The sequence below is a fragment of the Misgurnus anguillicaudatus genome, chromosome 17, assembly GCF_027580225.2.
Source record: "Misgurnus anguillicaudatus chromosome 17, ASM2758022v2, whole genome shotgun sequence".
NCBI lineage: Eukaryota > Metazoa > Chordata > Actinopteri > Cypriniformes > Cobitidae > Misgurnus > Misgurnus anguillicaudatus.
The window spans coordinates 8718574-8741779 of NC_073353.2; the positions used below are offsets into that span (position 1 = coordinate 8718574).

At 36.0% G+C, this 23206-nt stretch overlaps 4 protein-coding genes across 7 annotated transcripts; all 4 read left to right on the forward strand.

Moving 5' to 3' along the window:
- The first annotated feature begins 813 nt into the window (after positions 1-813).
- Positions 814-3576, forward strand: LOC129451495 (uncharacterized). 2 transcript variants are annotated; one of them, XM_055214680.2, is made up of 4 exons: positions 814-912; positions 1029-1085; positions 1205-1368; positions 3143-3576. In XM_055214680.2, exons 2-4 carry the CDS (start codon positions 1065-1067, stop codon positions 3375-3377), a joined length of 420 nt encoding a protein of 139 aa, XP_055070655.1. In that variant the 5' UTR covers positions 814-912; positions 1029-1064; the 3' UTR covers positions 3378-3576. The 2 variants fall into 2 exon arrangements, with proteins under 2 accessions (XP_055070655.1, XP_073710903.1); XM_073854802.1 differs by lacking the exon at positions 814-912 and having other exon boundaries at positions 961-1085.
- A 1847-nt stretch (positions 3577-5423) lies between these two features.
- kbtbd7 (kelch repeat and BTB (POZ) domain containing 7) lies at positions 5424-8175 on the forward strand. The gene has a single exon (XM_055215905.2). It carries the CDS (start codon positions 5881-5883, stop codon positions 7738-7740), a length of 1860 nt encoding a protein of 619 aa, XP_055071880.2. The 5' UTR covers positions 5424-5880; the 3' UTR covers positions 7741-8175.
- A 2247-nt stretch (positions 8176-10422) lies between these two features.
- On the forward strand, positions 10423-11900 carry LOC129452450 (ras-related protein Rab-33B). 2 transcript variants are annotated; one of them, XM_055216304.2, is made up of 2 exons: positions 10423-10731; positions 11143-11900. In XM_055216304.2, the coding sequence occupies exons 1-2, from the start codon at positions 10474-10476 to the stop codon at positions 11575-11577; spliced, it is 693 nt and encodes a 230-aa protein (XP_055072279.2). In that variant the 5' UTR covers positions 10423-10473; the 3' UTR covers positions 11578-11900. The 2 variants fall into 2 exon arrangements, with proteins under 2 accessions (XP_055072279.2, XP_055072278.2); XM_055216303.2 differs by having other exon boundaries at positions 10430-10731; positions 11137-11896.
- A 2676-nt stretch (positions 11901-14576) lies between these two features.
- rgcc (regulator of cell cycle) lies at positions 14577-20164 on the forward strand. Of its 2 annotated transcripts, XM_055215850.2 has the most exons (5): positions 14577-14735; positions 14847-15020; positions 18375-18482; positions 18564-18626; positions 19723-20164. In XM_055215850.2, the coding sequence occupies exons 1-5, from the start codon at positions 14702-14704 to the stop codon at positions 19728-19730; spliced, it is 387 nt and encodes a 128-aa protein (XP_055071825.1). In that variant the 5' UTR covers positions 14577-14701; the 3' UTR covers positions 19731-20164. The 2 variants fall into 2 exon arrangements, with proteins under 2 accessions (XP_055071825.1, XP_055071823.1); XM_055215848.2 differs by lacking the exon at positions 19723-20164 and having other exon boundaries at positions 18564-18637.
- The last annotated feature ends 3042 nt before the right edge of the window (positions 20165-23206 follow it).

A 23206-nucleotide genomic window follows, 5' to 3' on the forward strand; every position in this document is an offset into this window, starting at 1 on the left:
TTCGTTTATGCGAATCCTGGGATTTGGTTAATAAGAAAGTAGCCCAGCTTTAAGGGATGTTTGTCACCATAATTACTCACGCTACACGACTAACCTGCTCCGAGGTTTGTAATATAAAGCATGTTTAGGTGGCTAGCCAGGTAAGTTTAGGGTTAGTTTGTGCCAAATGGCTAAGGTTGTGTTCTGGATCAGAGATCACACACAGAAAATCAGCTTTGAGCAAAGTAACACGTGAGTGATGTGACTACTTCACAGGTTGCCTTGCGATGGTAATTTTATTATAGTAAACGGATAGATTACCATTTGTGCTACCATATGTTTACTGTAAAAATGTCATTGTTAAATGGTACCATGGTAAATATGTGGTTATTACAAATAAAACCAAAAACTGGTAACTGTATGATTAATTTTCATAAGGGATTTGTTAGAAGAGCACTTGAAAGCCTGATCTAATTGGTTTGTCAACTCGAAACTAATACTGTAACCCCTGAGTTTGTTTAACTAACTTCATGGTACAGGCCCCATGTGTTGAATAAACAACACTACTTAAAAAGACTTAAAGAAAAGATTGTGAGTCTCTAAACCTTTAATAAGGACACTTTTTAAAGAGGTTAACAGAATTTCTCGGTGATGTTTGACTCATTTTTCTCAGTTTTGGAAAACAGAGACACTAAAAATGAGTCATTCATAAGAAATAACAAAAAAACTGTGTAGTTCATGTTTTTAATGTAACATAAATTTCTGTTAAGTTAAATGCACTAAAATAAATATTCTTATTGTAAAACCATGGGAGTCAACTATGTGTAAAGTTTTAATTTTTAACCAAGTACATTTGTGTTGGACAGTCTCTATGACAACTATGGACCACTTCAATCATATTAACCCATATACGCTACAACGCTGCTCGAATTTGTGTTTAAGTATGTATAGTATGCTTTTATATATATAATGTTGATTGTACACTTTTGATTAAATGTATGGTGCTGTTTTGACTTCGTTGTATTGTAGCTCTTGTTTCTTGCTTACAGAACAAATCAACAAATTCATCCTTCTAACAGGACAACATGCCAAACAAAGCACAAGAGGTAGTTTCTTTAAAATTATTCCCACATATCATCTGAAATGCCTAAAAGTAGCAATTGCTTTAACTAAATGTCTCCATTGGTCTTCTGTTTTGTATGTGCATGCATATTTTTCCCTCTAGGATGCTGTGATCAATATGAAATCAGTGCAGGAGATCGCTAAACAGTTAGGTTTCGAATGGACTGTTCTGGCATATGAACTTGGTTTCACCAGAAATGAAGTCAGGCAGTTTCATGCCACATCCAAAGATAAGAAAGTTCAAGCCCAGAGGATGCTGGAATCATGGTATGTAAAATTGATCTTATACCGAGTTAAATATAACTTTTAATTAATTAATTTGTTGAATTAAACATTGTTGCCAATGTACCAGTAAACTTTGTAAATTCGTTTACAAAAAATAACAAAGATGTGGCAACTACTACTATACATTATACAACAGTTCTTTCTGGTTCTCAAATCTGATTGGCTAAGAGGCGTGCAATATTCTACTGATAACGGCACAGTAACCGCTTCACCTTTCGTATCATTCCGCCACCTAGTGAATGGAGGTCTTCTAAACAAGCTCATCTCTGAATGGAAAAACTGCGCACACACACACGGACACACACAACCGCGTTGTTTTGAATTACTCTCCGTGTGTCTCATTAGTTCACTATTCCCCAATCGGAAGTTATTATTCCGTCAAAGATCAGCGCTCTTGGATGTTACATTAAAGTTAATGGGATTAATGTCTTGTCACATCGTGTGGACGATTGGAAAGAGGAATGTAAACACTCATTTTTTTCTGGAGCTATATCTCTTATCAGAACGCGATAACACCGTGGAACTGCAGGTAAGCACCGCAGCTTTTAAATGTGGACATTGATCATTTATTTAATCGCGACGTGACTATTAAAACATGTTATGAGATATCGCCACTGGTATATTTATAAGCAGCATGCAAAAACATCTCTCTGACACTTATAAAAAAACGTTTTATATAGTACTGACAAGAACAAAGTTTAATAATAATCGAGTGCTCGTATCGCTTTAAGAGTAAATGGGAAACCAATAGTAACATTTATATAAGTATAGTTTTATTAACTTTTACCTCGCGCCAAAACAATAACAACACAAAAGAAACTAAATATGAATAAGAAAACAAGTGATAGTTTTATCATGACACCAAATACTGCTGATTTGATCTCATTTTGACCATCAAAAAACAAACAAGGCCAACATGAGAGCCGGGGAATCCCTGTCAGAGATGTAGCCCAGAGAGGGCGGTGGTCAGCGGGGCGAGTGAACACTGACGTCCGCTCATGCTTTGGTTCTCATACGTACCGAATCTCACTAAGCAAACGTTCAAACAGGCGCTATCTTTACGAATCGACTGTAGAGTTAAATATAATAAATATATATTCTCGACTGAACTAATCTTAAAACTACACTTTGTGACCAAGAAACGTTAATATATAGAAACGCCTATCCGTCCATTGAGTTGTTATGAGATTCAAAGCAGCCGAAAGTGTTACCTGTCATTCTGGCAGCCCTCAAATCCGTGGCGGAAGAAGTAGTTCTCAAACAAAGAGGCTTTTAAAATAACTCTGTTGTTGTTTTCTAGTTTTCGGTTTTCAAACGTGTGCCGTCGAACTGTTGTATAAAAGCAATATCGCTCGTGATGATATAGAGCTATATCACACTCCTACTCGTGCGATATTGCTTAAATATAATAGTTACTAATGGTACCAATATCTAAAAGAAAGGGTGAGTGATTCAATGTATATACAACAGTAATACAATAAGATATGCAGAGAAGTGATTCATTTGACTTAGCATTTATTTTAAATATTATTTACTCAAAATATTTACTCCATAAAATAATTGTGAACAGAAAGTGTACATATGACAGGTCTGTTGGTAATTTTTGAACTGACACAAAATTAGTGCCTTATGGCAAAAACGTTAAAATAGGCAAACATTGGCCATGTCATCTGTCACTTTGGTAAATCTATGATACGAATTAAGACTAATTAAGAAAGGCAGTACTCCCAATTAATTTCATTTTTTTAATTGATAGGTATGAGCGCTCCTGGGATAAACCGAACAAAACCAAGCTGTTGCAGGATGGTCTAGATCGAGCTGGTCGCCGTGACCTGGCTGAGAGGCTACGCTGTCTGCACTGGGGTCACCAGAAACTCAGCCGCAGAGTGGAACTGCCCTCTGCCTTTCCCTTCATTATTACTGTTCATAAAACCATAGACAATAAAGACGCATTGAGCAGGATTAATGTGCTCAATCGTAGTTATAACTAAAACTATTCAACAAATAAAAAAAAATACTTTTACTTTTACTAAAAGCTTGAGGAAATTCATGCTGACCAGGTCCCATTGGTCAGTATAATAAAATTTGCTTAACTTTTAATAGGGACTTAAAAATATCTCACTCCATAATGTTCCAAACAATTTCAAAACTGTAAATCAGCTTATTTCCTTGTTTTAACAATAAAAACGAATGTAGTCTTTTGGACTCCTCTCTGTAAAAATATCCACTAAATATTTTTTTGTACTTAAAATACACTATCTGTATAAGCTTACTGCATTTAAGAATTATTTTGAAAATATTATTATTATTATTATTTATTTTAAAATAAAAATCATATGTCTGTCATTCCCAGTCAGTGTAACAATAACTCAATGAATTCAAGCAAAATGGAGTGCAGCTTTATTATCCCCTTTAAAGGTACATTACAACCAACAGCTCAGTCCACTGCTCACCTCTTGCTTTTGAAAAGCATCGAGAAGCTATGGTAGCCGCCACCAGAAAAACATGTAATTGACGGAGAAAAAAAGTTTGTCCAAACTTAAGGGCTTCCGTAGAAACATGGTGGCACAAAATGGCGACTTCCATGTAAGGGGACCCTCTGTGTATGTAGATAAAAACATATCATTCTAAGGTAATAAAAACATAACGGTGCATTATGAAAGGTCTTTGTACACCCCTGATAATATAGTTTTGTTTATTACTTTGCATTTCTGTCAAGAGATCCTTTTAAAAAATTACACACTGCACCTTTAAAGGAACATGCCCACATTTTGGAAATTTAGCTTATTCACCGTACCCCCCAGAGTTAGATAAGTCCATACATAACTTTTTCATCCCCGTGCATGCCGTAACTCTGTCTGACACAGGTAAGCAGTGCTTTGCCTTCTGAGAATATAGTTCCCTGTGTGTATACGGTTAAAATATCCCTGCTGAAAAAAACAATAAAAGCATTACAGAAAATTCTAATGGTTTTATTGGTTTTATTGGGAATTTTATTGGTTCTAATGGAATATGGCCCAAAACACACTACAGTGTATTAGTTTTTGTTGGTCTCTAATGGTATGTATTGGTTCTATTGGTTCTATTGGTTCTATGTATTTGTTCTAATGAAATATGGCCCAACACACTACAGTGTAGTTGTTTTTGTTGGTCTCTAATGGTATGTATTGGTTCTATTGGTTCTATGTATTAGTTCTAATGAAATATGTATTGGTTCTAATGAAATATGGCCCAAAACACATTACAGTGTAGGGGTTTTAATGGTAAAAGCTAATGGTTCCTATTGGTATTTTAATGGAAACCATTTGAATTTTCTGTAATGGTTTTATTGTTTTTCAGCAGGGATGGCTGTGTTTCATATGACCTTGTTAGTTGTACACTTTGTGACTATACAAATCACAACATATAAATAGGAAAATTATGTTATTTTGTCACTTAATGGGAGCATTATGCTAGCTGGAGCCATTTACTTACAGTTTTTGTGCTAAGCTAAGCTGGCGGGGAGTGTGTCAAACAATTCCCAAAATGTGGGCGTGTTTCTTTAAATCTCTTTGAATGTCAAATCAGTGGTCACCAATCTGACAAAAGCACATCCTGTTAACAGACTCAATTTTAATATTTATTATATTTATTATTTTATTAAATATTTTTATTAGATATTAGCTTGGCTTTTTTATGTATGTTAAAATTTTAAGCAATGATAAAACATATAAAAAAAATAAAATGAAATAAAATAATCAAGTGAAACAAAAAGTTTTAAAGTAGACTATAAAAGTAGTCCTCCAGATTGTTGTTGTAGTAGTCCTTGCTCACAAAAATGTTGGAGACCCCTGGTCTAAATATACATATCCCAACATTAATGATGTTGTTATTTGGGTCAACCAACCTTAAAACAGACAGCTGGTTGTGTCTTAAAACCCATAGCGAGCCGCCTACACACAGTAGATGGAGGCACTACTCATACTCACGTGCAGCGTTTCCGGGGTGCCTGCGGAAAAGGGATGCCTAAATATCTTGCACGTACTGTATCTGTGCCTAAGGTTTTATTTTTCTCCAACAGTTGACTTCACAGGTTCTATTTAGTGCTGACTAGGTAGGCAGCTCAGTAGGATTTAGGACGCAACTCTGTGACCAATCAGCGCCGTGTATTTCATACGCTTAGCGGCAGCACGTTTGAGTGACACTTCAGAGACGTCGATGTCACAGAAGGATCAAACGTTGAACTAAATCACAAATCAAACGTGACGGACATCACAGCAGTCGAAAGCTTTCCCGGTTGTGCCCGGAAAATGATTTAATACGTTCAAACGGACCTAATTTCACTGATGAAACATGACAACGCCGTCAAGCAACAACAACAAAGCGGTGTTTAAAAGCTTACGGATACGGAACAGAGTTTGAGCCATCGCGGCAGGCAGAGCTGAGGAGATTGTATGCCGGCTGAACCGAACTAACGGTGCTGTTTACGGAGAAATCGTTGTTATTTGCATAAATATGGCTGCAGTAAATAGTTTTGTGGGTCCAGAGGAGCTCGAGGACACGAATCACGCTGTAAGCTTAATGAAAGAGCTGAAATTATTCTACGAATCGCAGTTATTAGTCGACGTAAGTATCGAAGTAGAACCGAACCTCGAGTCAGAGGACCAAAGCGGTTCTCCTGTGAAACTTTTCCAGTGCAACCGCAATGTACTGGCTGCAGCGAGTCCTTATTTTAAGAGCATGTTCACAGGAGGGTTGTATGAGAGCACACAGAAGAAGATAACCATTCATGATGTTGACGCCGATTCAATGGCTGTCATCATCGATTACTGCTACACCGGCAAAGTGACAATCACTGAAAGAAATGTACAAAGGCTCTACGCTGCAGCCAACATGCTCCAGCTGGAATATATACGGCAGGCTTGTGCTAATTTTATGACAAGAAGGATGGACCTTTCTAACTGTGCTGGGATATTGAAGTTCGCTGACACCTTTGACAATCTGGAACTGAAGAGCAAAGCTCAAGCATTCATCGCAAAGAACTTCATCCAGCTCAGTGCCAATGTGAGGGATCTTTGTGAGCTTGACGTAAAGCAGATGAAAGAGATCCTCGGGCTGGATTCTCTTGATGTGGACTGTGAACGGAAAGTGTGTTCGTTCGCAATACAGTGGATTGAAAACAATCGGCATGCTGATGCAGAAGATGCATTGCAGGTTCTTCGATGCGTTCGCTGGTCTTTGTTTACCGAGAAAGACGGCGTCTATCTTGATAGCCTTAAATCAAAGCCTTTTATTAAGAAATATCTTTCGAATGTGTTGGACGAGGTTGTTTGTGAGCAGAGCAGTGCAATTTCAAAGGGTGTAAATGTAACCAAACAAAGAGTCGGCAGGAGCGCAAAAGAAATGGTTTTATTTTTCGGAAGGCCGAATGAGCCGTTCATGTGCTACAACCCATACACGGAGGAGATTCTTTCTATGGCATCCCCGATCATTAATCTCATCAATCAGAACTTCAAACGCTCCCCTATGGAGACATTTTTGGCCTGCGCCACACCAGAAAACAATCTGTATCTTGCCTCACACTTGTCGAAGCAATTTTGGGTGTACAATCCCTTGTCAAATTGTTGGCAGGAGCTGGCTGAAAGACTGTTGAGTAGAACGCACTCGTACATGGGCTACCTTAATGGGCACTTGTATGTTATGGGTGGCAGAGATGCTGTTTCGGATGCCAGGCTTAAGGAAGTAGAATGCTATAGCATTCAGAGGAACCAATGGATTTTTGTGGCTCCTTTGCCCCATTCTTTGGGAAAGATGCAGGTTGTGACCGTAAATGAGCGACTTTATGTTGTAAACAAAAGACGGATGCTCTGCTATGAGCCTAAGAAGAATCACTGGCTCCAGAGGGCCTCTCTAAAGCGCAACAAACTCCATAAAGCATGCGTTTTTCAGGAGCAGATTGTCTGTTTGTGCGATGTCCCTGTTGTGAAAGCGTATAATCCGGCTCATGGAGAATGGAGGCGGATTGGAGACATTCCAATCGATAGCAGTGCCCTCAGCTATCAAGTTGTGCAACATGACAACAATCTGCTTCTTTTAACTATTGCAATAGTTAATCACAGCAAAAATAGACTTGTTGTACATGAATACGACCCTACTCGGGACACTTGGAAAAGTGTGGCCACCATGATTGGATCTGCCTTTGGATCGGCAAGCCTCTCCACCCGGGTCTATATGGCATGTTTGGGTTCTGGTCAGAACTTCATCTCAGAGGAGGAGGATGACAGCGGTTCTAGTGCCGACTGGGACTTTGATGGATTGACTGATGCGGACTCTGACTCTGGCAGTTCAAGTTCGTTTTCGGATGAAAACTGGTAGCCAGAGCACACGTCACATGTGGAACTGTGTGCGTAATACAGCCAAATTTCAAAAAAAGGTGCAAATATATTAAAATAGGTGTTTTTTATTGTTAGCCTGGCTGCGACCAGGACAAACCATACTTGAAATTCATGCTGAGTATTATTAAAAACAGGTTTATGTTTATAATGTTTGATTCAGGAAATAATAACTTTGTACAAAGAATTTTGAAATAAATAAATAAATAACAGTATTATGTTTAAATATGACAAAAAGGGTAAAACAAAACATGTGAAATAAAAATGTGAGTGAGCTTATTCTGTTTCCAATGTGTGTGACATTTAAAAAACGTTATTAAATATTTAGATGGAGAAACAATTGTGTAGCAAGAAATTAAAAATGATGATACGATAACAATAGGTTGGTTAAAATTAAAAAGGTATGGGGGACACCAGGGATATCTGGTTACCCTCTTTTAACACGCATAGAAAAATATTTAAAAGTTGCATTTGTATGCATACGACACAGTAATTTACAAGACTTTGTATTGTTTATAGCTAATCTTAATCATATTAAAGTTTAAATGAAGAGAGATTGGTACATGGTCAGCATTTAGATGAACATTTATTCATCATCCAAAGCAACTTAAAGTGCATTCAAACTACACATTTTACTACACACTGACTCAGGGGTGGGTGCTTTGGTCACCCACATTCCTTGACTGACAGATGAAAAACTTGGAGGTGCAACCGCAAGGGCCCTTTTGGATTTTGGGGTTTGTGGGACATCAAAGCCTGAATTTTGTCAGGTTTGGTTTTCTATAGGCTTTATGCCCAGCTGCACTACTTCATGAACTTAAGCCAGCTCCTTGTTTCCTGTCTGCCATTATTGGACAAACTGATTAATCCAGGTGTGCCTGACCTCAGTAGTCACAACAACAATAATCAGACACACCTGGATTAATCAGTTTGTCCAATAATGGCAGACAGGAAACAAGGAGCTGGCTGAAGTTCAGGAAGTAGTGCAGCTGGGCATAAAGCCTAATGGGAGTAAATACAGAATGTTGGCTACATCTAAGATAGACTCTAAATAATATGGATGAATCACACAAAACTAGTCCTGAATATGTTTAGGTTATGTAAAATGTGGTAATTTCTGTAGTGTTTTGTGTAAAACTTTTAATTTACTGGTTTAATAAAGGTGCATATAATATGTTTTATTATATAATATAGTTTAATGCAGATTTATTTATATGGCGCTTTTTACAATGTTCCATTGTTGCAGAGCTGCTTTACGTGAACAGGAATTTTTTAAATATATAATACAATATTTTCTCATAAAAACATAACATGAAAATCATTATTACATGGGAGAATAATCTAAAGATAACTAAAAAACTTTGTACCCTATACGGTATAGGCCTATACTAGGCCAGTGGTTCTCAAACTGGGGGCCCTGAGATGATGTCAGGGGGGGCCCGGTTAAAAATAAATTAATTTATCATAAATTATGTGTAAGTAAATCTCAGAAAAATAAGGCTACTTACCAAAATATAATTCAATTTGTTTGGTTTAATTCAATTTTTAAGTTTTACAATGTTTTATGGCATGGGGGGCCACGAAAGCATGGAGCGTATACAAGGGGGCCACACGCTGAAAAAGTTTGAGAACCGCTGCTATAGATAACTTAAGTTAAAGTTAACCAAGACAGTTTGATATTTGTACTGTTCGTGCCCTCTTACACTGTTATCTATATACTCACTGTAATCATATTTATTTCAGGACTTCTTTTTAATGTACACTGCACTTTTGCAGAAATCTGTTTTAAACATTAACGTTAAAATACATTTTTAAAATAGACGCAGCCATTGCTGTGCCATTTTCTGATGACTTGTCTTTCATCATTTTTATTTTGTATCATCTGAAGTTTTTTATTACAACACCTCTATGCTATTAGGAAATAAATGGTGTATAACCCTACTGAAAAATCCAGCTAAGACCAGCATAAGCTGGTGGGCTGGTTTTAGCTGGTCTCCCAGCTTGCTGGTATTGCTGGTGAAACTGTGTTTTGGTCACTTTTTAAGCTGGTCTAGCTGCCCTGCTGAAAAAAACAATAAAACCATTACAGAACATTCTAATGGGTTTATTGGGAATTTTATTGGTTCTAATGGAATATGGCCATAAACACACTACAGTGTATTAGTTTTTGTTGGTCTCTAATGGTATGTATTGGTTCTAAAGGAAAATGTATTGGTTCTAATGGAATAGGGCCCAAAACACACTACAGTGTCTTGGTTTTAATGGTAAAAGCTAATGGTTCCTATTGGTATTTTAATAGAAACCATTACAATTTTCTGTAATGGTTTTATTGTTTTTTTCAGCATGGTTGACCTAGCTGGTCATGCTGGAAGACCCCTGACCCACCAGCTTGACCAGGCTGGGAGGACCAGCTTAAACCAGCTACTGCCACCTTAACCAACATAGCTAGATTTTTCAGTAGGGATGTTTTTCCTTGTTTGTTTCATATAGCGTTTGTATATGTCGAATTATTGAATTAGCCTATCTTTTCTATGACATTTATTTATAGCTCCTGATTAATTTAAGTGTTTTTGCGTCATTGAAATGTAATAACATTTATTTTATATATTTATATTTAATAAAAACAATGCTTAAACTGCGTTTACTCGGCTTTTACGTGTTCACCTTAAGATCGCGTTGTTATCCTCTCGCGAGATTTACTATTAGCAGCACTACAATGGCAATAGTAAACACAAGGTGCAATGATGATTTCGCGACGATTTATGCACGAGACAGTCTCGCAAACGATTCGAGTCAAGAATATGACAGTCCTCAGGCAAGGGTGTTTAAAATAATCGTCATCGGGGATTCAAATGTTGGAAAGACGTGCTTAACTTACAGGTTCTGTGGTGGCAAGTTTCTCAAAAACCCAGAGGCAACAGTCGGTGTGGATTTTAGAGAGAGGACCCTTCAGCTTAATGGAGAAAACATAAAGGTGAGACACAACTCGTGGCTGATCATCACATAGTTATGTGCGTTACTGAATACTTACACGGGTTTTCTTTACAGTGGACACAGTTGTCAAGTTGTTTTTACTGTGTGATGTGTAAGCATCTGTAACAATAAATAAAAAACACACATCCATGTGATGTCACTTATATAACGTGTCCAAATATAACAAAAAATAACTGGGGCTAGTTATTTATGGATGCTTGAGTTTATAAAATACAGGCACAAGTAAAATCTATTGAACATTGTTACTATTATAGCAAGAAAACCTGTATACTGTATATCCTATCCTTTGTGTTCACTTAAATACGTAACAGTGATTATAACTTCAGACAGCTGGTCTTCTGTATGTTATTATATAACTCTGCAGTGATGCAAATCTCATTCTCAGTTGCAGATTTGGGACACAGCCGGGCAGGAACGCTTCAGGACGAGTATGGTGGATCATTACTACCGCAATGTCCACGCCATCATCTTTGTGTTTGATGTGACCAGCCTGGCTTCATTTGAAAGCCTGCCAGAGTGGATTGAGGAGTGTGGCCGTCACTCGGTCCCTCCCATGGTCCCCCGAATCCTAGTGGGAAACAAATGTGACTTGAGGGGAAGTAGAGAGGTATCCACTGTCTCAGCACAGCGACTCGCCGATAGCTACAATTTTCCTCTTTTTGAGACGTCTGCAAAGGACCCCGCAGAAAAAGAGCATGTGGATGCCATCTTTCTCACATTGGCATACAAGCTGAAGAATCATAAGTCAATGAGGCTGAAACAGCTTAGTGAAACCAGCTTCACACTGCTAACCGGTGAACAGAAGAAAACCTCCTGTTTATGCTAAGACACTTAAGCACATCCATTTTGTGGACAAGAGACTGTAAAATCAAATGTGTGGCAAAGTTGAGTTTTCTGTATGAAGTCAGAGCATCCGTGTGTCATTCAGTTTAGTTTACTCAGTTCATGACCATAGGATGTCCATTTGGTATTTACATACAGTCTGTTTGGATACGTAAGATATATAGATCAAGCGAATGTTTTTTTTTTATTATTATAATGTAAGTGTTTTTTGATTGTTGTGTCAGATAAGCCCTCCTATATCATGTAATACATTTTTTAGTCTTTATTTACTTTGCATGTAGGTTATATGATTATTAATCTATTTCAACAATTCTCAGTATAGTACAATGAAATTTCTGAATGCACTCAGAAGCAACCCTAAGGACATCATTGTTGTGCACCTTGAATACTCTGCTATGGTTAAATAGTTTCTTACATGGATCATTTGCCATTGCATATTTAAATCTCTACTCAACCACTTATTTAAAAACAGCACTTCTTCCACTCTTTAAAAAAATCAACATTGCATACAGTATTAAACTAAACCAGACACTTACAGTGAGTTGAATAATGCTAAACAACTATAGTCATTATGACTCGAGTAAACACTAGAGGGCACTACTTCACAAAGGTTTCCAAGGTGATTTTTAAATATCTCTATTTAAAAAAAAAACCTAATTGAGTTAAATTAAGGGAAAACACTTGAATACACCTCAAATCAAGCAGCTATTTCGATGCATGTTTACATTTATTCATTTAGCAGACATTTTATTCAAAGCAACTTTCAGCACATTCAATCTACACATTTCTTTTATCAGTATTTGGGTCCTTGGGATTGAATTCATGATCTTTGCGTTGTGAACACAATGATCTACCAGTTGAGCTGCAGAAACAACTAAACAAAAACGTAAACAAAACATAAAGACACTATTAGAAAACCCGCTGTTATATTGTTTTTAATTGTATTTAAAAGGCTCTGATGTCTCGAAATCCTGTTTTGATAGGATTATTGTAATCATTTTGTTTGTATGTGAAGTTTTTTTTAAGCAATAACATTTTGAAAATGTTAAGCACTTAAAATTGAAAATAGTGTGTTATGTTTAAAGACGTCTCTGTGATTTGGCATCAAATATGTTGTTTGTTTGGTGTTTGACAACATTGTGTTTGAGAAAAAAGTTTGCATTTATTTACCCAGGTGAGGGAGTGGTGCACTTCCATGGTGTACTTAAGGTGCTTTATTTTCGCACACTAATTTTGTACTTAATATACTGGGAGTTCATCTTTGGTACTTCTTGAGATAATCTTAAGAACATCTAAGTGTGCTATTTTGAGACACCATAAATATGAACTAAAATGTGCTAAAAATGTTTTTAAAAATGTGTACCACTTGTAGTAAACTTAAACCCATCTTTGTATGAAAGTTGAGTTCAAGTTTAAAACAAGTGTTAACTAAATACATCTTTTAATACAGAGATAGTATGTTAAAAGTGCATTTTAGTTCATATTCAATGTGTCTCAGCACAAATAAGTACACTTAGAAGATCTAAGAATCTAAGTACATCTTAAGAAGTACTAAAGATTAATTTTTAGTATATTAAGTACAAAATATTTCAGTGAAAATAAAGCACTTTAAGTACACTATGGAAGTGTACTACTTTTTCACCTGGGTATATATGTTTGGAAATGTATTTGTTCACTTTTCTACTTTGTTAAAATCATGAAAAAAAAATGCAATTGCAATAAATTATTTTGAAATGACTTCACAGTTGTAATCAATCACAACAAAAACTATTTTTTAACCCACATTGTTTTATTAAAACAACACTGAGAAAATTCTCACAGTCACATATTTATTTTATGTTGTGAACAAACCAGATCTCAGTCTCTCAGACAAAAAGTGTCGTATTTAACACCTTGCGTGTGCACTAAATCCCTAAAGTCAGCATGCAAGTGCAGCTGCAAACACATGTCTTGTTTAACCATGTGTCTACCTGTTAATCAAAACAACAAAGGTGTAAAGAATGCTTTTTCGAGTGATAAATTCAACACCCCCACTAAAAATAACCACCAGCAGGATTCTGAATCAATCCTTTAAACATTTAAAAGTGTTAAAGTCTGTCATTATTTTATTTAGTTAAAAATTATATCTGTGCCAAATTTATCAGTGTAAAAACAAATCTAACATACAACCTTTAATGTCAAAGATTTACCTGATTATTTATTCAAAACGAAGTGTAATTACACTGATTCACCAGCAGGTGTCTGTACACACACACTCTTAAAAATTAAGGCCCTTCACGATGCCACAGAAAAACTATTTTTGGCTGAACGCTTTTATAAAAAAAAACATGGTTAATTTTCATAAGGGTATAATACCCATTAAAGAACAAATTTAAAGTGAAAAAAAATACTTAACAGAGAAGAAAAGCAAAAGAGAGGATTTTTTAAATTTAACAACTTTTAACAAAAACAACAGGCTAACAAAACATTTTAAAAATCTGTACATTCGTGTAAAATAATCTAAGACCATAACTTAAGGTGTCATTCTGTTTGAAGTAATAATTTATTAAGATAATTTGCCGGTTGTGTGTCTGACCATATAGACAATTTAGATTTTTTAACTAACACACTAATTGCTCTAAACAGTTGGTTTTATTTCATGAAGCACGAGTTGCTAGACTGTTGGTAGGCTAATAAATATATAAATAAAGCTAGTCATCTCAAATGGTATGTGTGTCCTTGAGAGGTATGTTTAAAAATACAGAGATATTGGACTGATGTCCTACGTGTGTTACAGTAGCTGTTTACAAACATATTTAAGAGGGAATGACGCCAATCGATGTAACTCACACGAGGGCTAAAATAAACCTGACTCATTGGCGATGCGATTCCCACCTACATCACCCCAGCCGCCCCCACCTACAGCCATGAAATATTTAAAACACTCCCACGACCCCGCCCTTTTTTACAAATCACCGCCCCCACTCGCAGCCGGGCAATATTTAAAACAGTCCACCGCAGAGCGCTTCAGTACAAGCAAAGGAGTCAACAGATCACGACAGTGTGTTTATTCAAAAGGGAAGGAGTTTAGTTTTATCGGATATTTCTAAACTGGACCTACCATAAAAATGAAGTCTCCAAAGATAAAGTCACAGAGCAAAAGTAAGTTTTAAAGTTTAAAGAAAGTAACTGATTCTGATTTATTTTGTTGCTATTCTGTCAATGAAAGCATACGGCGCAGTATACATTAAAACCAAATCTTGCGATTTCTAGCATTTTTTAAGGGTGATGACGACCTCAGTGCCGTGTTGTGTGAATTCGACGCTGTCATTGAGGATTTCACGTCCCCTGTGGAAAAGAGACATTTCCGATATGATGAGCACTTAAAAACCATGAAGAGACGGAGCAGCGCGAGCGTCAGCGACAGCGGCATCAGCGACTCTGAAAGTGAGTAAACATTGTCAACTTTATCCGCCTTATCGTGTTTTATTATACCAGTGATAGTAAAACATGCACGTTTGCCCTGAGCTCATTATCTCTGCGTCACGTTTTAAAGCTCATCTTAAGAAGTGCATACTAGAAAGGTCTAATCTGATCTAATCTAAGACCACACACACAAACGCCAGTGGACAGCTGTGTGTTTATTTAAATGCTACACAGTCGTCTTTTAAAAGACCCTGAAACTTATCAGAAAGGTAGCATTGATAGAATAATACACATATATCATGGGGTTTTATCTACTTGTTCAGAAATTTAAGAAAGCAACAGATATTCGTTTCTGAGTGTTTCTGACAGGTATACAGCAACAAATGACTTTATTACTTGTCTTATTTATAGTACAAATAGGCTATTTTAAAAATCTTAAATCAAGATGCAGTTTCAAGATTGCAGTTTTTAAAGTGAATTTGTGGTTAAAGGCGGGGTGCATGATTTTTGAGAAACGCTTTGGAAAGGGGAGTCGGCCTGATCGAGTACCAAAACACAATTGTAGCCAATCAGCAGTAAGGGGCGTGACATCCTTGCCGGGGTTTCGTATGTGTGGTGTGGGTCTATCAAAAGAAGGTCCAGATCTTACTGAAGTAGGGGTGTGTTTGTTTAGGTGATTTCAAATATCAACATTGGCTTTCAGAGATCATGCACCCCGCCTTTAAAGGGGACATATCTTGAAAATCTGACGTTTTTGATGTTTAAGTGCTATAATTGGGTCTCCCTTGTTTCTATCAACCTAGAAAATGTGTATCAACCCAGTAACTTAGTTTTGGTAAACCATTCTCTCCAAGCATGTGAAAAAATAGGTCATTGAAATTTGGCTCCCCTTGTGATGTCAGAAGGGGATAGTACCGCCCCTTAATCTGCACTATGCAACCACAGCACTGCCATTTAGTGCAGAGATCAGCTCATTTGCATTTAAAGGACACACCCAAAAATGCACATTTTTGCTCACCCATACAAAGTGGCAATTTTAGCATGCTATAATAAATTATCTTTATGGTATTTTGAGCTAAAACTTAACATGTACTCTGTAAACACCAAATATTTATTTGACATATTAAAAAAGTCTTGTGAAATCTTCCCTTTAAAACAAGCAATAAAATCGAAAAAATTTGAAATAAGTTAATTTTTTTCTTAAACACTTAATTCAAGAAATATCCATGCAAGAACAATATTCTTACCCCATTGGCCCATTTGTGCTTGTTTTAAGCACCAATTTAACTAAATTTTTTATTTTTTGTCTAAAAACTAGACTTATTTTCTTGCTAATCAAGAAAATGCATCTTAATTTAAAAAATTTTATATATATTTGTACTGAGAAATACTATGTAAAAAAGTCATTTTTTTGGCAAAAACTTATTTCTCATTTCATGTGTTCATCTGTTCATAATATTCAAAGATCAGGTTATGTCATTCAATCTGCCTAATTTGGCTAACTGACAAACTTGAGTAAAACGAGATTAACACTACATGATTAAGTTTAGGGTCATTACATGTGGCATTGTTTTTCCCCACTTTACCAAAACCAACCAGACACTTATTTTTGATTGCAACCCACAAGTTGAAATTCACTGTGTGAGTTGGTGATGATGCAGTGTAGGCTAGTGCGTGAGTTTTTTGGTAAAGCAGTGTGTCAAGATGTGGTGCCTTTATACAAGAAGGATTTGTCAGTTCTGAAGCTTAAAGGGTTAATTCACTTTTATTTATGGAGCTCTTCATAAAACTCGGATTGTTTTAAAGTGGCTTCACCGCAATAAACAGGAAAATAACCATAAATGATGCAGACTTTATCAGACAGAGACTATATGTATTAATTTTAAGATGGTGATCACTTTAAGCATTTACTAACTTACAGAATCTACTACATATCAAACTTAAATTTTTATAGTAGCCCATATACAAAAAATATTGTATATGCTGAACAAAGTGGGTCAATTTTTAACATTCAGAGTTCTGTTAGGGGACAGAGGAGGTGCGTTTTTCCATGTGGAAACATTCAGCTGTCTTTTGGAGGATTTTCACATGAAATGATGTAACTACATAAGACTCTGTCAAACCTAGCCAGAATCTCAGCACAGCATAAAGGTCCATCCAAAAACAAAGAGCAACTACTTTTCTATGCTGTTTTATGAGAGTACAGGGTATCGTAGAAGTCTTCTTGCTTTTAATGGTCGACCAACTGGTTATCTTTTTACCCCTCTTATTTATATCTGGAACAAACAGGAGAGTGTGACAAACTCAGCGGTTTGATAATAAACATCGCCTGGCACAATCACAAATTTTAATTATGTACTTTGCAGACACCCTTAAGAATGCAAGTGAATTTTGAATTTGCTGAAGCCAAATATTGTTTGAAACATCTTTATCTCAGTTGGTTCTTACCTGGTTTTATTCACGACCGTAGAAAAAGTAGAAGATTTTGTAAAGTTGCCTGCTCTGTGCTAAAAGTGCACACACAAGTTTATATGTGTGACATAATGGACCGTCTCTTCAGCTTTAAATGAACCCGCTTGAGGGTGGGTCACAGCTTTGTTAGTGAATGGGGCAAGAAAGGCTGTTATTAAAAGAGATGCATTGATTTCAAACCCTCCCCAACACCCCCTACAGCCTTTGGTTATAGGTCAGTGCACATGTTTGAAAAGTAGTGTTGGTTCTCTAATTGGTTATGGGACCCAAATTTTAAATTGGACCTTGCATACCTAACACAGTACAACTATTGTTTATTGTGCAAATGAGTCAAGCATTTAAATTGAACAACATTACACTAAACTGCACAGGGCTATCAATATGCACCATTATAAAAATCATATACATCTGATATACAATAAAAAAAGATATACAATATTAAACTGTTGTTTTTAAATCTCTCAATGGGTTTGGCTAATGGCAGCCAGTAGTTCATTGCACAAAACACGTTGGCACAAACTTATTTCTCATTTCATTTGAACATGTATTTGGGATGTTTTAGGTTTTCAACCACATAGATCTGCACAAAATATTCAAAGATCAGGTCATGATGTCATTCATTCTGCCTAATTTGGCTAGATGTCAAACTTGAGTAAAAAGAGATTTGCATACTTGTCAAAGAGTTAAATGTCAAAAATCCTACGTGCAAGCTTAACCCTACATGATTAAGTTTAGGTGCATTTTATTATTTGCATTTGGCGTTGTTTCCCCCACTTTACCAGAACCAACCAGACACTTATCTTTAATCGCAACCCACAAGTTGAAAGTCACGAGTTAGTAATGAGATTGTGATGTAAGCTGTACACAGAAGCACAAGTTTACTATTTTTTTTCTCTCTAACAGGTGCCGAGTCATTAAATAGAAACAGTCTCAGCTGTAGTGATGAGAAACTCAACTCTCCCACAGTTTTCACCTCCTCATCAAACAGTCCCTTGGCCGCATCTCCTAAACCTAAGTAAAAAAAATTCAGTCAAGTTCAGGTTTATTTGCTTTAATGCCGATGTTAATGAACTGTAAATTGTGCCCTTACAGCTAAACTTGGGGACACAAAAGAACTTGAGGACTTCATTGCCGACCTGGACAAAACATTAGCAAGTAAGTGCTAATGTGAATTAGCGTGACGTTGTTTAACGTTGTCAATCATTGGAGGCGTTTACACAACAGCGTTGTTAACCAAAACCAGGAATTTTTAATGCATTTTGGCTGTTTGTTTATATGACAATGATGGTTTTGGTCCTGAAAATGCTAACTTTAAAAAAATTGGTTTTCGGAAAAATGACGGTGTTAACGTTTCAGTGAAAACGCCACTGTCATGACAGGCTTATACGTGTTCACGGTTCCAATAATGCATGAGTATATTTTTATTGTTTTCAATGATCCGTGTAAACACAAATCTGACGTTTTTGTGTGTATTAGGGATGCATAACAATTAATCGTAATTAATCTATAGCAGAAAAAAGTTTTTGTTTACATCATGTATGTGTGTGAACTGTGTATTATAATTATGTATATATAAATATGCACACATGCATGTATAATTTTAAGGGAAAAATATATTTATATATTAAACATTTATATATAATATAAAATATACATATGTATATACACATGTAAACATTTCTTAAATATATACATGCATGTGTGCGCATTTATCTATACAAAGTTGTAATACATACGTATATGATAAACAAAAACTTTTATTCTGCTATAGATTAATCGCGATTAATTGTTATGCAACCATAGTGTGCATGTTAAAAATTAAAACAACGGAAAAACTTTTCAGTTTTTTTTAAGTTAAAGCTTTGCGAAAAATCCCAACATTATACACTATCACTATTGCTTTTTAAAGTAAAACGTATTTACAAAAAAGTTAAAGATACACAAGGAACACTTTTATAAATGAAGCATTGGGAATCACAAATAATGGCACAATTTAAAACTATTTTAATCATCACAAATTAATCATTGATTTATGTAGCCTATAATCAATTATTTTTATATGTACGGTTACAAAGATGTTACAGGACATTTTTATAGTACAATGAACTCTTAAATGTTGTGTTAGGTGTTAATGCTAATGAAAGATTTGTTTATTGTGTGAATGTCCCTCAACCCTTCCCTCCCCCAACACACTCAGAATAGCCATGATTCCCAAAATACTTATTGTCCCATGCTGGTCTCTTTTCTCCAGGCATGTGAGAGAGAGACGGGATGACTGGTGCACCACATTGTAGCTCCACCTGAAGAAGACAACCAGACTGCATCTGACAAACCCGAACTACTGTGAAGATAGACGACACATGGTTTAACATGTTAAATGATGGAGTTATTCACTTTGTGGCCAATACACACATAAACAGACATACAAATGTATAGGTGTAAGATTATTTAAATGGCTTTTTATAGAAAGAAAATTGTAATTTTATAAAGTTGGTTATTGTAAATTTATCTGTACCATTGTTTGAATCTATATTTTTGTACTGTATGTAAATATTGTAATAAGAAACATTTTATTTTGTTTCAAATATTATGGAGATCAAAAACCTAATGCTTAATTCATGGAAAACTGGAAAAGGGATATATATTTAATACAACTAACGTCTTTAAGAGATTAAAGTTGGAAATGATTTGAACATGTTTCATGGTGTTATTTTTGTTGTTGTTGTCATGCATCAAAAAGCATGAGAATATTTATTAAACTCTCTTCTAGGTGTAATCTGCTTTGTTTTAATGGCTATGTTGAGATAAGCATACTTCAATGTTCGTTATTGTCACTAAATTATATTGTCACTCCTAGTAACTGATAGCTGGGATTGAAAAATTTTTACACAGCGGGGTTAGTTGTCACACAGTGTTACAAGGTATACAATGATAATGAAATGAAAACCATGTAAATACAATGTAAATACGTTTATTTAACTAAGTTCGGGAGGAGCATGGTCATGTATTCCAACCAATCTGCACAAATAGGTCTCTATATACTGTATAGCCATCCCTTTACCTCTTTCCCGTTTTTGCAGCATCCCACCTAAACCCTATCGCATCACTTTCTGCTTGTACATCCATCCCAGTTAAAGAGGAAGAGTACTTTGGGTTCGGGCAAACATTCTGAGTTCGGAGCCCTCCCCTTGGACAGCACACAAATATGCTTTATCTCATTACCCTATCGATTACATGTTAATGTGAACTTGTGAAGTGTATGTAAAACAGCACTTATTTCTCAATGAGGAATGCGATAAACTAGAGCTGAAAGAATATCAAACCAAATTTTCATCGAGTGGAAGCCTCTCGTGGACCATGAAGTTCATTAGATCAAATGAAAACATTGGCAAGGTCCAGATGAGCATCGGCACGCATGAAACGGAAGTTTCACTTTTTGTTTTTTTAGCTTATGGTAGATGCTGAAGAAACACTGTAATGGTTCTCTCACACTTTCACTACAGGCCAGTGCTGGACACGGTGACACAAGAAGTTAAACTAAAGATTGAGAGTTGGCAGCTCTTGGTAGCTCTAGCTGTGTGGGCTTGTCTGAATGCGGACAGACAGCGGCCCGGGGGTGTGGGAAGCTGGTAGGGGTGGATAACAGGTCCAGCTGCATGTGAAGCCAAAACAAAGATCTTTCATGAATGGGAGATTGGTGTCAAAATTTATCAAAATTTAGAGCTGCTCATATCACTATGATGTTAAATTGGTATTTGAATGGAAATGATAGGAAATTTACTAAATTGCAATTTAATGAAACTGAACACTGTGTACTGAATTTCACTCAAGTACTAATAATTAAATAAAATAACATTTATGTATATAGTGCATTGATTCAAAGTGGCTATGTTGCTTTCGCCTGTTGCCATCTCTTTCTCTCTCCCCCTGTTTCTCTCTCTCTCTCTCTCTCTCTCTCTCTCTCTTCCTTCCCTTATATTTTTACTTTTTCTAGATAATTTACCTATATTTTGCATTTTTGTAGCGCTTTTTATAGTGCGTTTCTGTTTATTTCTCTTTCTCTTTATAATTATATGATGTGTATACACTTACTTAAAGGATTATTAGGAACACCATACTAATACTGTCTTTGACCTCCTTTTGTATTCAGAACTGCCTTAATTCTACGTGGCATTGATTCAACAAGGTGCAAAATTCATTCTATAGAAATTTTGGCCCATATTGATAGAATAACATCTTGCAGTTGATGGAGATTTGTGGGATGCACATCCAGGGCATGAAGCTCCCGTTCCACCACATCCCAAAGATGCTCTATTGGGTTGAGATCTGGTGACTGTGAGGGCCATTTTAGTACAGTGAACTTATTGTCAGGTTCAAGAAACCAATTTAAAATTATTCAAGCTTTGTGACATGGTGCATTATCCTGCTGAAAGTAGCCATCAGAGGATGAGTACATGGTTAATAAAGGGATGGACATGGTCAGAAACAATGCTCAGGTAGGCTGTGGAATTAAAACGAGGCCCAATTGGCACTAAGGGGCCTAAAGTGTGCCAAGTAAACATCCCCCACACCATTACACCATTGCACTAATGAGAAATTGAACAGGTGTTCCTAATAATTCTTTAGGTGAGTGTATGTGTAATGATGCTCGGTTTTGTTTTAAGGTGACTTTTTACATTCTGTCAAGGGTCTACAGATGAAAAATAGCCCTTTGGGTTAATTCTAGCATATTCACAGTTATGTTTATTAATGTGCATTGTCCTTGTTAACAAATAAACTAAACTAAAAGAAAGTGGCTTAACATGATAAAAGAAACCACAAAAACGGGGAAAGTAAATGATTAAATATTAAATGACTGCATACTAAACACAGACGACACTAAAGGTGTTTGTTTGGATAATAAATTTAAAATCTGTTGAATAAAAAATCGAACAAATGGTGTTTGGACACATTTTTAAGATTTCACATCCCTTACACTCTTAGAACGAATGTGTTAAAAACAACACATTAGTGTTGATTCTGGGACAACACACTAAATGCGTTGTCCCAGAATCCACCCATCTCTGTGTTATTATTAAAACAACACATTTTGTGCTATTTTTAACACAACTTGTGTTATATTTTAACACAAAATCAACACAAAATGACACATAATGTATTCAAATTACACATTATGTGTTAAAAACATTAACGCACAAAGATGTGTAAATCCTTTCTAAAGTGTAGTGTACCATTCATTGAAATTCGTTTACATTTTATTTTTTATCCAAAGCAGCTTATAGTCATTTCAAGCTGTACATTTTTGTGAGTTTGTGTGTTCCTTGGGAATCGAACCCATGACCTCTGTACTGCAAATACAATGCTCTACCAAAGTTACAGAAACACTATAAATAATACTTATAACATGCAAGGGGAAATAGAAAGAAGGCCTCTTATTTCTAAGATGTAAATGTATTTATTAGCAAATATTTTATTCCAAAGTGACCAAATGAGGAATAAAACACAATGGCCTGGTTTCACAGACAAGGACTAGGCCTTATTTAAAGGGGACATTTCATGAAAATCTGACTATTCCATGTTTAAGTGCTATAATTGGGTCCCCAGTGCTTCTATCAACATAGAAAATGTGAAAAAGATCAACCCAGTAACTTAGTTTTGATAAACCATTCTCTGCAAACATGTGAAAAAATGGGTCATTGAAATCTGGATCCCCTTGTGATGTCAGAAGGGGATCT